This window comes from Cololabis saira, chromosome 21 (genome assembly GCF_033807715.1).
Source record: "Cololabis saira isolate AMF1-May2022 chromosome 21, fColSai1.1, whole genome shotgun sequence".
Taxonomy (NCBI): domain Eukaryota; kingdom Metazoa; phylum Chordata; class Actinopteri; order Beloniformes; family Belonidae; genus Cololabis; species Cololabis saira.
The window spans coordinates 29,232,136-29,246,761 of NC_084607.1; the positions used below are offsets into that span (position 1 = coordinate 29,232,136).

At 41.6% G+C, this 14,626-nt stretch overlaps 2 protein-coding genes across 3 annotated transcripts in view; both read left to right on the forward strand.

Moving 5' to 3' along the window:
• The first annotated feature begins 217 nt into the window (after nt 1-217).
• Nucleotides 218-8,176, forward strand: ddx47 (DEAD (Asp-Glu-Ala-Asp) box polypeptide 47). The gene is made up of 12 exons (XM_061711514.1): nt 218-388; nt 589-682; nt 1,718-1,906; nt 1,996-2,067; nt 2,790-2,908; nt 3,998-4,069; nt 4,446-4,562; nt 4,658-4,804; nt 5,595-5,732; nt 5,821-5,891; nt 6,025-6,154; nt 7,818-8,176. Exons 1-12 carry the CDS (start codon nt 257-259, stop codon nt 8,004-8,006), a joined length of 1,470 nt encoding a protein of 489 aa, XP_061567498.1. The 5' UTR covers nt 218-256; the 3' UTR covers nt 8,007-8,176.
• Nucleotides 8,177-8,712: 536 nt separating this feature from the next.
• Nucleotides 8,713-14,626, forward strand: part of LOC133421757 (myosin-10) — an 80,460-nt gene continuing 74,546 nt past the window's right edge. The window contains exons 1-2 of one of the 2 annotated variants that reach the window (XM_061711513.1): nt 8,713-8,885; nt 10,809-11,186. In XM_061711513.1, the coding sequence (XP_061567497.1) occupies nt 10,842-11,186 (345 nt within the window). In that variant the 5' untranslated portion in view covers nt 8,713-8,885; nt 10,809-10,841. The remainder of the gene's footprint in view (nt 8,886-10,808; nt 11,187-14,626) is intronic. The other variant, XM_061711512.1, reaches the window with a different exon arrangement.

The following is a 14,626-nucleotide window of genomic DNA, read 5'->3' on the forward strand; positions in this document are numbered from 1 at the left end:
TTACTGTGATGCGGTACAACAAATGATATGCATATAAACAAGGTAATTTTATATCTGGGAGGCTTCATTGATATATTAAAGGCCATTCCATCCGTTTTTAGCTGAAAACTCATTTTATTTATTACGCTTTAGCAATATTAGCCACAAGGGGAAAGAGAGTCGTCTCTACGAAACTACAGTTCCCATGATTCCTTGCGACTTTAGCCTAATTTCCGCGTCTGCGCGTTCCAGTGCCGACGACACGTTGGGAGGAAGCATGGCGGACGACTCTGAGCAGAGCGAAGAGAAAAACACAATAATAACTCCTGAGGAGTCCGGTGATGAAGATGATGACACGTTAATTAACAGCGGAGAAACCCAGGAGGCAGCAAAGACCTTTAAGGACCTGGTAGGTTCAAATCCCAGAGATCTAGTTAGAAAAGCGGCGTTAAGAACATTCACCGCAGCAACAACACTGTTTGAATTTTGTAAAACTAATAAAACTAGATGTATTAACTGAAACACGTTTACTTCCTAGTCGGTGTTAAATCCGATGATGTACATTTGTAGCAATCATAACCATTTTACAAATGCGTCTTCCTCCGGTAGGGTGTTACTGAGGTGCTGTGTGAGGCATGTGATCAGCTGGGATGGAAAAGTCCGACAAAGATTCAGATCGAGGCTGTACCTGTGGCCCTGCAAGGTGAGACTTTCCTTCACTGGCAGTTTTCTCTCTGTACAGGCCACGTGGGGTTTTGTAATGGCATTTAAAGTCGATTTACGGATGTGCAAACCTCCCACTCTGTTCCCACTAACATGTCTGCATACCATGAGAGATGCAGCCCCTTTGGCTGAGCTCTGATCACCTGGTTAAGTCTGGAGGATGCAGCATCCATGATTTTCAATATGAATTTCAAATTTCTATTTGTCTGGCCATCAGACTTTTTTTTTTAAACTTTCCCCCAGTCCGTTTTAACTACAATTTAAGGTCTTACTTAAATCGTTTCACACGTGGCTTCTTCTTTACACAACATATATTTAACCTGCATTTGTGGATGACATCAAATTGTGTTTTTAGACAGGGATTTTCAGAAGTATTGAATAGCCTATGCAGTCATTTCCAACACAGAATCATGCACCCCCCAAAACACTGGAAACTAACATCGATGTTCAACCTTGTCTGATGCACACAAAGATTTGGTCAGGTTCAGGGAATCCTTTTATGATACATTTGAACTCTACGGGATAAGATAAGTATTCACAATTTTATGCTTAGGTAAAGCATTCCGAAATGGTGTCTAAATGTGTAGAAGCTGCTTTTTGCAGATCTGCAAATTGCTGCATTCTCTCTTTATGACTATTTTATACCTCATCTCAAAGTTTAGGCCCTAACTCAAGGATAGGGCCTGTTAGAAATATTGGTGTAAAAAAAAAAGTGCTTCCAAGCTGCTGTTATTAGATAACTGTTTGCTGGATTGTATGTTTTTGTAATATTATGGCTATTCTATGAAGAGTTACACTTATATGATCGCCTATGCGCTGTATTTTTTTCTGATTCGGAACATGAAACACTGTTGTATTTATCACTTGATTGTATCCGCAGTTAAATGAGTGTGCTGGATTCAAAAGAGTAGAGCTCAAGTACATTCTTCATAAAGTCCCTAGTAAATTCAACTCCTTGTAATATCTAACTACAGGACTCTGTGGCTTATTTCGTGCTTTTCTCTTTGCGCTGCAGGCAAGGATGTCATTGGCCTGGCAGAGACTGGATCAGGAAAGACGGGCGCGTTCGCTCTGCCCATCCTGCAGTCGCTGCTGGCTTCCCCTCAGCGGCTCCACACTCTGGTCCTGACCCCCACCAGAGAGCTGGCATTTCAGATCGCTGAGCAGTTTGAGGCTCTGGGCTCCAGCATCGGCGTCAAATGCGGTATGTGTGGAACAGATGTTATCTGGTCCGCAGTCGGAGCAGGGACTATTTATGCTTCTGTATTTTAACTTTTCTCACCTCTGTTGCAGCTGTGGTCGTTGGCGGGATCGATATGATGTCCCAGTCCTTGGTTTTAGCCAAAAAGCCCCATGTCGTTATAGGTAAGATGTTATAGATGCACGTTAACTAGAGATGAGTGGTTATAAACAAAAAAAAAACATGTCTATCTTTTTAATATATGGTGGTAAAATATTTCTGCTTTGTTTCTGACATAGATCAGACAGTTATTAGCAGATAAAGACTGAAAACAAGAGAAAATATTCCTTCTACTTGAGCAAAATGCTATTTGAAATAAAAACAAAAATCAGATGGTAATAATTGTCATATTACCAATGAAGCATCTTAAACAATTTGTCCATCATTAATCGGTCCACAATTTTCGTTTTAAACTGAAACAATGTCAAAATTACTTAAATTTTTTTTTTAAAGCAAATATATTAGTAATAAATTATATAAATATAAATCCAGCTGCAGAGTCTGACGCTGCAACTGGTTTTAACCTCAGTTCATTTGGGTATTTTTTACTTATTTTATGCCAATAATCAGTTTTCCTTATTTAAAACCACCAAGAGTCAAATCAATTGAAAGTTTTTATTTATAATTGATTCAGAACATGTGAACAGATTTCCTGGTAAATAGTGCTTTTTTCATGTTTTACACCACACAAACGAAAACTGACTGCAGCTGTTTCAGACTCGTGATTTGGTAATATCAAAATCTCAAATGTTTACTCGCATCAAGAAGCGATTAGAAATGCCACATTTTTCTGTTTTTGTGAATTATAAACGACTTTTGTAACAAGGCTAATCGATTGCATTCACAGCCACCCCCGGGAGGCTGATCGATCACCTGGAGAACACGAAGGGCTTCACCCTGCGAGCGCTGAAGTTCCTCGTCATGGATGAAGCCGACAGAATCCTCAACATGGACTTTGAGACTGAGGTTGGTAATCGGAGCTGGTGGTTTCCTCAATCCCGCTGCACCGGAGCGTTTCATCACTAACGGTGTTGGGTTATTTAGTGCCGGCACACTCTTCAGGGTTTCAGGATCAGCGAAGAGAACCTGCAGTGCATAGTCAGGGTGTCTGGTTAGAGTACTTGTGGTAGTGTTATAAGCCCGGACCATCACCCCTCCACCACGGGGCATGACAGTTGACATGACTTCAGTACGCTGACCTAACCCTCAGTTGCAGGTGAAATCTGGTCACTGGGAGTGTTCTCACGTTGAACGACAGGGTTGATCTGTGTTACATGACATCACAGTTAGTTTCAGGAGGACCAAGCCAATGTTGTAGTTTGATACTGTAGCACGTCTCGCTGCTACGGGGTCACCAGACAGGACAGCGGACACCGGGTTTCGGGGAGAATTCGTCTTTTATTTATACTGATCAGACATGCTCGGTCTCAGCCAGGCACACAGCACTCTCAGCTCTCTTCCTCCAGCAGAGCTCCGCTCTGCCTCCTTCTTTTCCCGTCTCCAGGCCCTGCACACTACTGAAATACACAGAGAGTGATTAGACACACCTGTGTACCATCAACTGTTCCAGCCGCGTCACCTGTGCACCACTCCCCCGCACTCCCTCTCTCCCCTGCAGACCCTGCCCCAATCCTGCACCCTGCCACAGATACCATGGAAAAAAAGATTTTTATCAGTTAAATGTAGCTTGTACAGTCAGACAAGATGCTCTGCTTCTGAAATGCGTCCAGTGGAGAATGAAGGGACTCCAGGGCCAAACGAATTGCTGACCGTACTTCAGATATTTGCAGAGATTCAGTGGAATCTTGAGTAAATGGACCGTGAATTGACTATTTATATAGGACTTATCTAGTCTTGTTGACCACTCAAAGCTCCGCTCAAAACTTAACACCATGAGCCACATTCACTCATCCACACGCACACACGTCAGTCTTGTGGCCGAGATCAAATACTGATTTCTTTTCTGCACAATGCTCATATACGGTGGGAAAAACCTAAGTACCCACTTGTGTGGATCCATTTTCCTTCCTGAGAATGTATTTGTCCGTTTCCCAGGTGGATAAAATCCTGAAGGTGATTCCCAGAGAAAGACGCACGTTCTTGTTCTCTGCCACCATGACCAAAAAGGTAGGCAAACCTTTCTCAGATCTTCTGATCAGCTGGAGCGCTCAGTGCTTAAAGTCCTGCTTGGATTTGATTTCCAAGTGCCTTTCCTGCAGAGATATGTTACCATTTTTAACTGTATTATTTTGATCTGATCTCAGGCTTCTATTTTTTTCTTCCAAACTCGATATTCCGTTCTTTTCCTCCAAAATTCATACTTTATTCTCAGAAAGTCCTTATTGCTTGCAAATATGCTGTGACATAAGTAAGAGTGAAAACGCAGCAGAGCACATTTCCATGCAGCCTGTTCACAAAAATAAGCGCTTTATCAAATAATTAAAACCTGTAGCTTCCTCTAAATCCTCTGGCACTAATATTTTTTTTTCTCTTTATCTATCAGGTCCAGAAACTACAGAGGGCAGCTCTGAAAGATCCTGTGAAGTGTGCAGTTTCAACAAAATACACCACGGTAGAAAAGCTGCAGCAGTACTACGTCTTCATACCGTCCAAGTACAAGGTGGGTTCAGGGTGTAGAGTTCACGAGTGTTTGTTGCAGAGTTCTGCTTGTACTGGGTTAGTTTGGATCTGAAACAGTGATCTGCTCTGCCGCAGGACTGTTACCTGGTGTCCATCGTGAACGAGCTGGCCGGCAACTCCTTCATCATTTTCTGCAGCACGTGCAACACCGCCCAGCGGGTGGCGCTGTTGCTGAGGAACCTGGGCATCACCGCCATCCCTCTTCACGGACAAATGAGTCAGGTAGAGCTGGAGAGCACCAGTCCTCACCTACTGTTCTGCTAAACCTCAGTCGTTTTAGCTCTCAGTATGAGATGTTGGAGTTTGCAGTCGTCCTCGGTACGAATTCAGATGTTCTGCAACTCGCTGTTTCACATGTTCCAGTAAAAACGACCTAAACATTAAGATCTTTTTACTCATCGTCCATCACGATGACACTTGCTGTCTCAGTGTTTTGAGCTGCATTCTTGGCGTAGGATGATGTTATTTTCAAATCAGTGTTTGGTGCCAAGAAATGTGATTGTTGTTCCCTTTTTTCCTGCAGAGAAAAGTCACTGGTTTGGTTTTAGGTTTATAAAAGCAGACAAATCTCTGCTTGTTCATTGTAATGATGCCACTGCATATATTCTGCGTACACACTCAAGCACTCTGTTAAAGGAGACGTAGGATGAATAAATTAAAAAGTGACATAACATTGTCCTGACACTTTGTTTGGGTCGGGTTTTTCAGTGAGATGTTCAAATTAGCAGGATAATGAGACATAACAGACCTATATTAGGATTAAACCTGTGTTTATTTTGATCCAGTTTCTCTTGCTGGATGATGTGAAAGTGTTGAGAGGCTGAGCCCGCGCCTGAAACCATGAAAAGGGGTCTTTTGACCCTGAGGGGTTTTGACCAAAGCAGTTCACAAACTTTTCATCAAGATCTCATGAAACTGTGTCAACTTTGGAGTAAAAGGACAGGATTTGCCTTTTTTTCAAGCTTGCAGGACATTGCATCACTTCAACACTCTGTGTCCATCTGTTTCTAAGAATAAACGTCTCGGAGCGCTGAACAAGTTCAAGTCCAAGTCTCGGTCGGTGCTGCTGGCCACTGACGTGGCGTCCAGAGGACTGGACATCCCTCACGTTGACTGCGTCATCAATTACGACATCCCCACTCATTCTAAGGTACCGTAGAGCCGATAAGCACGCTGCTGGTGGTTCAGGGGTTTCTTTCACTCTTTGTGATTCGAATGATTTCCTCCATCTGTCGTAGGACTACATCCACAGAGTCGGCCGGACAGCCAGAGCAGGGCGCTCTGGGAAATCCATCACATTTGTCACCCAGTAAGAAAAACTTGTTTATCTTTTGCTTACATGATTGGTTTCTTTTGAATGTATGAATGGCTGAATGTTGCTTTACGATGGTGCGCTCGGTGATTGCTAAATGTAATAAAGTAACACAACTCTGTCACCCAAGGTATGATGTGGAGCTTTTCCAGCGAATTGAGAGCTTAATCGGGAAGAAACTTCCCGCGTTTCCGACGCAGGAAGAGGAGGTGATGATGCTGGTGGAGAGGGTGAGCGAGGCTCAGAGATTTGCCCGTCTGGTAAGTCGTCAGCACTCACTTTTCTCAGTTTTTCTATTTAGATATTACCTCAAACATATTAAACAAATTTGCTTTAATTATCAAAGAGATTCTAACAGAAAAGTGACTCATGGTCAGCAGTGAAGAAACCTCCTTGTTTCCATCATGCAAGATGTTGCCTTTTTCATTTTAAAGCCAAGGCAAAAAAACTCATCTGAGTTGATCGCCTGAAGTAACAGAAAAATGTCAGAATAGGTTAAGATTGGATAAACAGCAAGGTCCAGTATTAAGGTCAACGGATTTGAGAAGAGATTAAAATAAAGTCATGTCAAAATAAAAAGTACACCCTCTTTAAATTTGAAGATTTTCATGTCGGGATCATCTGGTCTTTACAAGGTCTTAAAAGTAGGTAAAGATGGTGTTTTAGTTGGATTAGTTTTAGCAGATATTCCTTTCTGCACCGCTCTCTCAAGGTCCCTCCACAGCATTTCAGTCCGGTTGGGGTCTGAACTTTAACGTGCAAGACAATCTGTTGTATATTCGTTGGTTTACTCGCGCTCAGTTTCTTGTTTTATGACTCTGTTATGGACCAACTTTAGATTTTGGACATTCACGTTTGACTCTAGACTGTTCTGCTGTGCAGACGAGATCAGAGCTGACTGCAGGCTGTCCAGGTCATGTAGCAACAAGACAAGCCCAGACTATCAACCCTCCACCTCCGTGCTTTACGATCCCTCTGATAAGCTGTGTTTGGTTTCCTCAAAATATATTTCTGTGCGTTTAAAGCCAAACCTCTTCACTTTGGTCTTGTCTGTCCAATGAGCTTTATTTCAGAAAGTATTTGTTTATTCTAATGCAGCTCTTTAGAGATGAGAGACTGTCTCCTGGAAGGGCTTTCAATCAAGCTATACTTGTTTTTTAATGATACCCACACTAACTTTGACATTTAATGCTAAGTGAAGCCTGTAGCTTAAGATGAGCATTGCACAGGCATGCACCTGGATTTTCTAGACCAGCAAACTAATAAAACCTTCTACTTAAATCAAGGTCTGCACGTCAGACGATGATCAGTTTATCGGGTGCATTTGATTAGCAGCACCTGGCTGTTTCTTACTCTCGTAAAACCTCTGGGAGCAGGAGGAATGTGCGGAGTCTTTCAATGCACCGATTCTTCTTTTTCTCTCAGTTTTGATCTAATTTAACCTTCATTTAGGCAGGAAGATTCCTTCGTGAGGAAATCCACCAGGGCAGTTAACAAAATACATGTGAAAAAAACTTTTTTTCAAAAAGTGAAGAAAAAAAGTCAATCAAAACATGTATTTTGCTTTGATTTTGTGAAATAAACATCACCATGGTGAAAAATACAGCCGACATTTAATAAAAGAAACTATTGCTCCGCATCCAGCAAAGGAAGACAGTCAAAGAGATTGCTGAAACTACAATACTCCCAGGAAGCTTTTATAAGCTGTATTTATCATCTACCAGGGATAATTTAAACATTTATTGAAATGGAAGGAAATCACCAATTTGAAGTTAAAGGACTGTTTAATGGGGAAGTTAAGAGCATTTCCATAAGCACAGGGTGAAGAGAACTCTGTGTAGCTTGAAGAAAGCCAGTTATTTATGAGACTAATCAGGGGAGAAAAGGCTTTGAATGTTAAAAATGATTGACTCTCTTCCTTAGGAAATGAAGGAGCAAGGTGAGAAAAGGAGGAGACCCAAAGGAAGAGATGCTGATGATGATGACACAGAACAAGCGAGCGGAGTGAGGAAAAAAGTCAAAGGAGGACCGGGAGGAGGAGTTGTCCTAGGAGGAGCAGGAGGAGGAGGGGGGAAGAAGAGGGGTGGAGCGGCCTGGAGGGGAAGACGCTGATGCATCTACCATTAATACCATGTACATAACCACATACCCACAACACACAATGCCTCCAAAATTCAGTTTTAAAGTTGATGCATATTTAATTATGGAATAATGCTGTATTTGCTCTTTTGTGACACCCCCTCTTCCCCCATTTGTAATAAAACTTCACTGTTAAACCTAAAGCTTTGCATTTGTGTGAGTTATTGGGCTCCAAATGCTGCAGTTTTTCACACATACAGGGGAGTTAATGGCATGGAAATTGGCTCAAACTTATCAATAAAGCAAAGGTCTCTTTTTTTTCTTTCTTTCTTTTTCTGAATCAAGAAAAAGTTTAGTATTTTTTTCTTTTCATGCATGTTACGTGTTTTAAATAAATTGAGGTGTTGGTGTCCTCCAGCCTATCATGAACTAGGAGTGGGAAAAGACCGCAAAGTGTGGGGGCCAATTGTTTCTAGGCTTTTCCAGCGGGGGTGTGGGTGATTCCTAGATATTGGAGTGATAGATTTAAAGGGACATCTACCAACAGCAACGTGTCCTGTATAAGCTGCAATGCTTATTTCTGTCCCTTGTTTATATGCAAGAAAAGGTCTCCGACAGAGATATCAGTTTGCAGGGGCTCCTATTTTGATTCCCGCTGAGTCACCCGCGGCAGTGTGGTAATGTGGTAATATTGATCTGCATGATCGGTATCTAGGTGGGCGGGAGCGCGCGGCGGGCGGGAGCGCGCGGCGGCCACTGCGCGTCCAGGAGGAGCTCCAGTCCCGAGCAGCTGCGGGAGCGCGCCGGAGCCCACATACATGCCTGCATCTCCGCCGCGTGGAGCCGCACACAGGGTCGATCAGGGGGAGCTCGGAGAACAGGATCTGACTGCAGAGTCACTGACAACATCAGGTCAGTGGTTTAGGACTGTTAATATTATTATTCTGGTGATTATTATGGGCGCCGGAAGGATGGAGCGCACTGGAGTAGATGAAGGGACCAGTGTCCAGGAGGGACCAACTTACTTTCACCACTATTTTGCTTTTTGTTTTCTTTACTGAAGAAGCAACATTTTGGTATATTATAAATTACATTGTTGACATATTTTTACCTGGGCAAGTGTTTATAATGAGGGTTTACTAGGGCGACCGAGTGACTGTCAAGCCTGAGTTATGGTTCCGCGTTAAATCGACGCAGAGCTACGCACCGTACGGTGCGAGTCGCCGCGAACCCTACGCCGTAGGCCAACGCGGAACCATAAATCAGCCTTACTTCGCTTGTTGTCAGCTCCGTCTACCAACATCATTTTTTCAAGGTGTAAAAACAAAAAGGTCTGACTCTAACATTATTGCCTCTGATAAATATTATACCGTCTCTGAACTTTTTAGTGCACCTATACCTTTTCTGCAGCCGCCGTGTAACGGCCGACTCATTCCTGTCACCTACTTTAAATCAGCCTGCGACGTCATCTGCGCACGTCCACATATAAGCCCAATGCACGAAAGCAGGACCTGAGCAGGTTTATTTTAACGTTAAAGTGATCATTTTCTATGTATCCCAGTATTTGCGGGGGGTGAATTTATAGGTGGGATCTGTATGAATCGATCCCGACGTAATTTAGAGCCGCTTGATCTGCTGCAAGAGCGCCGAGCCTACGCAGTATGCGCATTGCTGAGAGTCCAGCAACAAGCAAAGATTGTGTGGTTTTTAAGTCATGCAAATTATGAGAAAAAGGACCAGACCCGTCAGAAAAATGTCTTCCAACTGTTTGATATCGGGTCGACTGTGCCCTCTGTATTTTGCCTGCATGACGTGTGTCTCACATGATTTTATAACTGTTATTCGAGCTGTTGTCTGGTGCTGGACAGATTATTGAATGGACCTAATATATCCTGCACGAAGAGCTCTGAAAGTCATAAAATAGCCATCACGAGAAGCTAAATAAACCTAGTGAAATTACATAATGAGATTTAAAAACAAAGTCACAAAATGCCAACAGCTACAAATAAAATGAAATTCAAAATAGGCACATGTAGGGTGAATGAGTGCAGATACATACAAATGATCAAAAATGGGGTTCAAAATGATTTCAGACACACACAAGGGCTACAAAGAGGTGTCAGTCCTACACTACAAATGTATATAAAAACCTGTCTGCACTTCACAAGGACATATAACAATCATCTCAACAATCACATTTTGTGCAGACTTGGTCTTCAGATGGTTCTAGATGAGAGTTTAGAACCTGTAATGTGTATGTGCATTCTATTGTATATTTTTTGACCAAACAACAGTTATTACATGGGAAGAAGCACAGAAATGGAAAAAGACCAACAACAGACACAAACAACCAAAATGAACAAAAGAAAAACAAAACAAAGCTATGAACCCTAAAATAAGAAATATGACACATGCAAAACAAGACACATGATAAAAAATACACTCGAAGCAATAAAAGTGAAACCCAAAATGATGCAAAAATAATCCCAAACACAAAGACTCACTAAATGAATTTTAAAAAGAAAATACATTTTTCCGGATACATGACTGGAGAACCAAAACAACCACAAATGTGGCATTTATTTTTTTTATTTTATTGTATTTTTTTCATTCTTCAGTGTTGAATAATATAAGTAATTTATATATGCATATACAGTAAATAAATGCAGCTATAACTGGATAAAGATGAAATCTTAACTTTATTCAAATGTGTGAGTGAAACCACTTAAGATACATTTAAGATGCACATCATTTATTCTTCAGTGACCATGAAGTGGATAAGAAGTAAACTCAGATATGTCTAAACTACTAACCCTGCATTCCTGTCTGTTGCAGGTGGCCACATTGCTCTGGTAAATCCCAGGTAAGATGTCTCATCGGAGTGGGCAAGAGGACCCAGAGCGGTACCTGTTTGTGGACCGGGCTGTCGTTTACAACCCGGCCACGCAGGCCGACTGGACAGCCAAAAAGCTGGTGTGGGTCCCGTCGGAGCGCCATGGCTTTGAGGCCGCCAGCATCCGGGAGGAGCGCGGGGAAGAGGTTCTCGTGGAGCTGGCAGAGAACGGAAAAAAGGTGGTGATCAACAAGGACGACATCCAGAAGATGAACCCACCCAAGTTTAGCAAGGTGGAAGACATGGCTGAACTCACGTGTCTGAACGAGGCGTCTGTGCTGCACAACCTGAAGGACCGCTATTACTCTGGACTCATCTACGTGAGTGCTTGAACCTAAAACTGCTCGTTTTGAAAACATCTTAAACTTCCCACTCTGGAGCATGATTAACCTTAAACCTCAAGAGTTTCCGTGGTTTACATTTGACCTTTACATCTGTTCTAATTTCAATATAATGAACAGATATTTTACTTGTGTGCAAGCAGTTTTCTCATCTTTCACCATCTGTTCTTTGCATGAAAGTTTGTGTGAAAGTGAGATCTGATATACATGAATGTTTGTTTTTGGAAAGTGGTGGGGGGGGCTCCCGACCACAAAAGCACGCAGAATGACTGGCAGATATTTTAACCATTGCCAGACCTGCTCTCCTTAGTGCCCCCTGGTTACATATCTATACCTCCCCTATGATTTGTGTCTCACCTCAGGCTCAGGCAGCTCTACCTGTTTGTTTGTCTTGACATATTCTCCTACTGGCAGAGCTTGTTTGATCACATAGATGACATGACTCCTCTGTTTAGCACTGGAGGGGAAAGAGGAATTATTTTGTCAACTTATCTTTTAACCTTAAACTTGATTTACTTGAGTTACATGAACAGAAACGATACAGTTTTGCAGTGAATGTTCAGGATTTCCAATCCACAAGGGATCACCTTTTCTATTTTAAGTATTCAGTAAATTGGTAAAGCATTAATATCGTTATCTCAAACTTTAATCCTGAATATTTTTATACATTTAAATGTATTTGTATTATTATGGATAGGCAAGTTTTTTATCTTATTTAAGATTAAAAACTTTCAATGTTATACATTTAATACTAGTGGTTTTCATCACCGTGTTGCGTCTGCCCCCATAATCTAATTTTAGTTGAGACGACGCTGCTCTTTGATGTTTTTCTGCAATCCCGACCCATTTAGTGACATGTTTTCCAGAAATAGAAAGTGGGTTATCACCTGAGAGACTCTGGTTGACGGGGGGCAGCGTGAACGGTTGCACTTATCCGTTTAACTTCCAGAAGACGTGATGAAACATTCACACCGACCGTGAAGAAGTCATGAACTATGTTACTACGTTATTACAGTAAATCGTAGAAAAGTGCGCTGCTTTCACATGTGAAAATGATTATGAGGACTTGTCAATACTAAACTGGAAGAATAGATCGCAGCAGTTTCCCATATGGCTTGAATTTTAGTCTCATTCCAGCAGCTCACTATTTTCCTCTTCAGTTTCTCTCTAATACCATTGTGTCATGGATTCTTATTTATTTATTTATTTATTTTTTGTTCAAAATTGGCCGTAGAGCTTGTTAATCGCCCCCCTTGCTTTAGAGTAATTGAAAGCATGTGTCTGAGCGTGTTGATTTTCTACCAGCGAGACAATTTCCCCCCACTTGGTTCACTCTTAAGAAGCCCTGTGTATTCTAACACCCCCCTGCCCCCCAGAGCTCCACCACATCCACTGCAGAGGTGATATAATGCTTCCCTCAGGCTGGGCTCTTACTTCAGACTTTTGGGGGGGGGCGATTTTGATTTTTCGAAGTCCTGTTGCGATCACCATGGATTTCTAAGAGTCTCCTTTAAGTTAATGTTGTTGCTGCGGTTGTAAACCCGTAAAATCTTTTTATAAGGGCTGGTTTTTGCTGGACGTGGCTACCATCGCCCACAGCTCCCTCGCTTTTTCTCGCCATTAAATTAATTCAGTACTTCTCAGGCTTCTAAAATAATAGCACATTTTAAGAAGAGAAAACATAGATTACTGGATATGATCCAGGATTCCTGGCGCTAGAATAGACAAGTTCAGTGCCGTCCAGTTAAGTGCAATCCAATCAGATATTCAAATCAAACCCAATTTGTTATAATTCACTTCCTTCCAGTTTAATCTTATTCAAATGAATCTAAAAAACTGAAGTGACTGTATCATGTTTCCAATTCAATCCCCGATCCCTGCCATGCGCTAGAGCAGGAGAGAGGACAGACGTTTTATTAACAGGACCAAACCTTCACCACGAAGGGTGGCCGTCGTCTTCCATGGTTGGACGGTGAGGCGTCAGGAAAGAGGTGCCAGCAGACGTAAAGGGATTAGTCCAGGTTTACTTGCAGCACAGTTGATGATAATAATAATTGTACATGCTCACAAGAGGAGTAAATCATAGCATCATAGCAGGTCCCCAAACGTAATAACCCTATAGAGGTATAACTAAAGGACTGACCCGTTCATTCAGCGTCATCTCAGTTCACCCTAACTATAAGCTTTATCAAAAAGGAAAGTTTAAGCCTAATTTTGTAAAAATGTAAAGCAGGTGTCAGTATCCAGCACACAAACTGGGAGCTGGTTCCACAAGAGAAGAGCCTGATAACTGAGAGCTTTGCCTCCCAATCTACTTTTAGAAACTAAGATCTCTAAGAGATCTTGCAGTCTGAGAACTGTTAGGATAATGTAGAACTATGAGATCTTTAAGATAAGATGGAGCTATCCCCTTAATATATGATGATGGATTTCATATTCAATCCTGTATTTCATGGGAAGCCAATGAAGATAAGCTACAATGGGAAAAATATAACCTCTTGCTGGGCTTAATCAGAAATAGTAATAATGCTGATAATAATAATTACAATGGTAAAGTTCCTTACAGTAGTACTAGATGGCAAATTATTGTTACCCAAGCTACTTTATGTTTAATACACGGTATATCTTACTGAAGCTGTCAGGGTTAATAACAGCAAATTACAAGATATCCAGGCTTGTATGTCACTAAGAAATGCTTGCTGACTGTACTAATCTCTGTGTATGTGGATAGTTATAGTCGAGTATCATCTGCATAGCAGTGAATATGTATGCCTTGTTGCCCAATAATAGTATATAATGGAGGCAAATACTGAAAAATATTGGTCCCATCACAGAACCCAGTGCAACACGGTGACTAACTGTTGTATGAGGAGTCTGTGTTTCTTTCTGCTAATGTTGTCCAGAATGGTGCTCATGAAGGCTGTAGCACTGTCTACAAATCACACAAAAAAACAATGACAAGGCAACCGCTTGTTAGGTACCTGCGTTATATAGGATGCCAAGTATTTATAAATGTATCTTACTACTCACATCATTTGCCGGAGAAAAAGCTTAGCTGAACTTTACCTTTACCATGAATTTCCCTAAAAATAGTATGTTCAGCAGCAGCAAAGTTCAGGTGAGTCAGTGGATCAGTAAATAAATTACTCTTTTAACTAAACAGTCTCTCACAGAAAAGAGATGTAAATATTTGACTTAAATGTTCAATAACTGCTTGAAAATAATATGAAAAGCACAATCACTCATCATTTACTTACCAGGAAGTCCATTAGATTTGTGATATTTCTGTCATTTGCTGACTTATTGTCTAAATCTCTTCCCATTTGATGACTTCATCCGTGTGAAGTCGTTCAGTCTGTTGGGCCGAGTCATTTATTGTTACAGCTTTCTGTGTGTGAGGTTGTGAGTCACAGACAGGC

Excerpts from the sequence above, each read along its gene's own strand:
- ddx47 (XM_061711514.1), top strand. The coding sequence starts at position 257 with ATGGCGGACGACTCTGAGCAGAGCGAAGAGAAAAACACAATAATAACT. Across the intron at positions 683-1,717 it reads TGTACCTGTGGCCCTGCAAG|GCAAGGATGTCATTGGCCTG; the intron begins GTGAGACTTTCC and ends TTTGCGCTGCAG. Across the intron at positions 4,805-5,594 it reads TTCACGGACAAATGAGTCAG|AATAAACGTCTCGGAGCGCT; the intron begins GTAGAGCTGGAG and ends TCTGTTTCTAAG.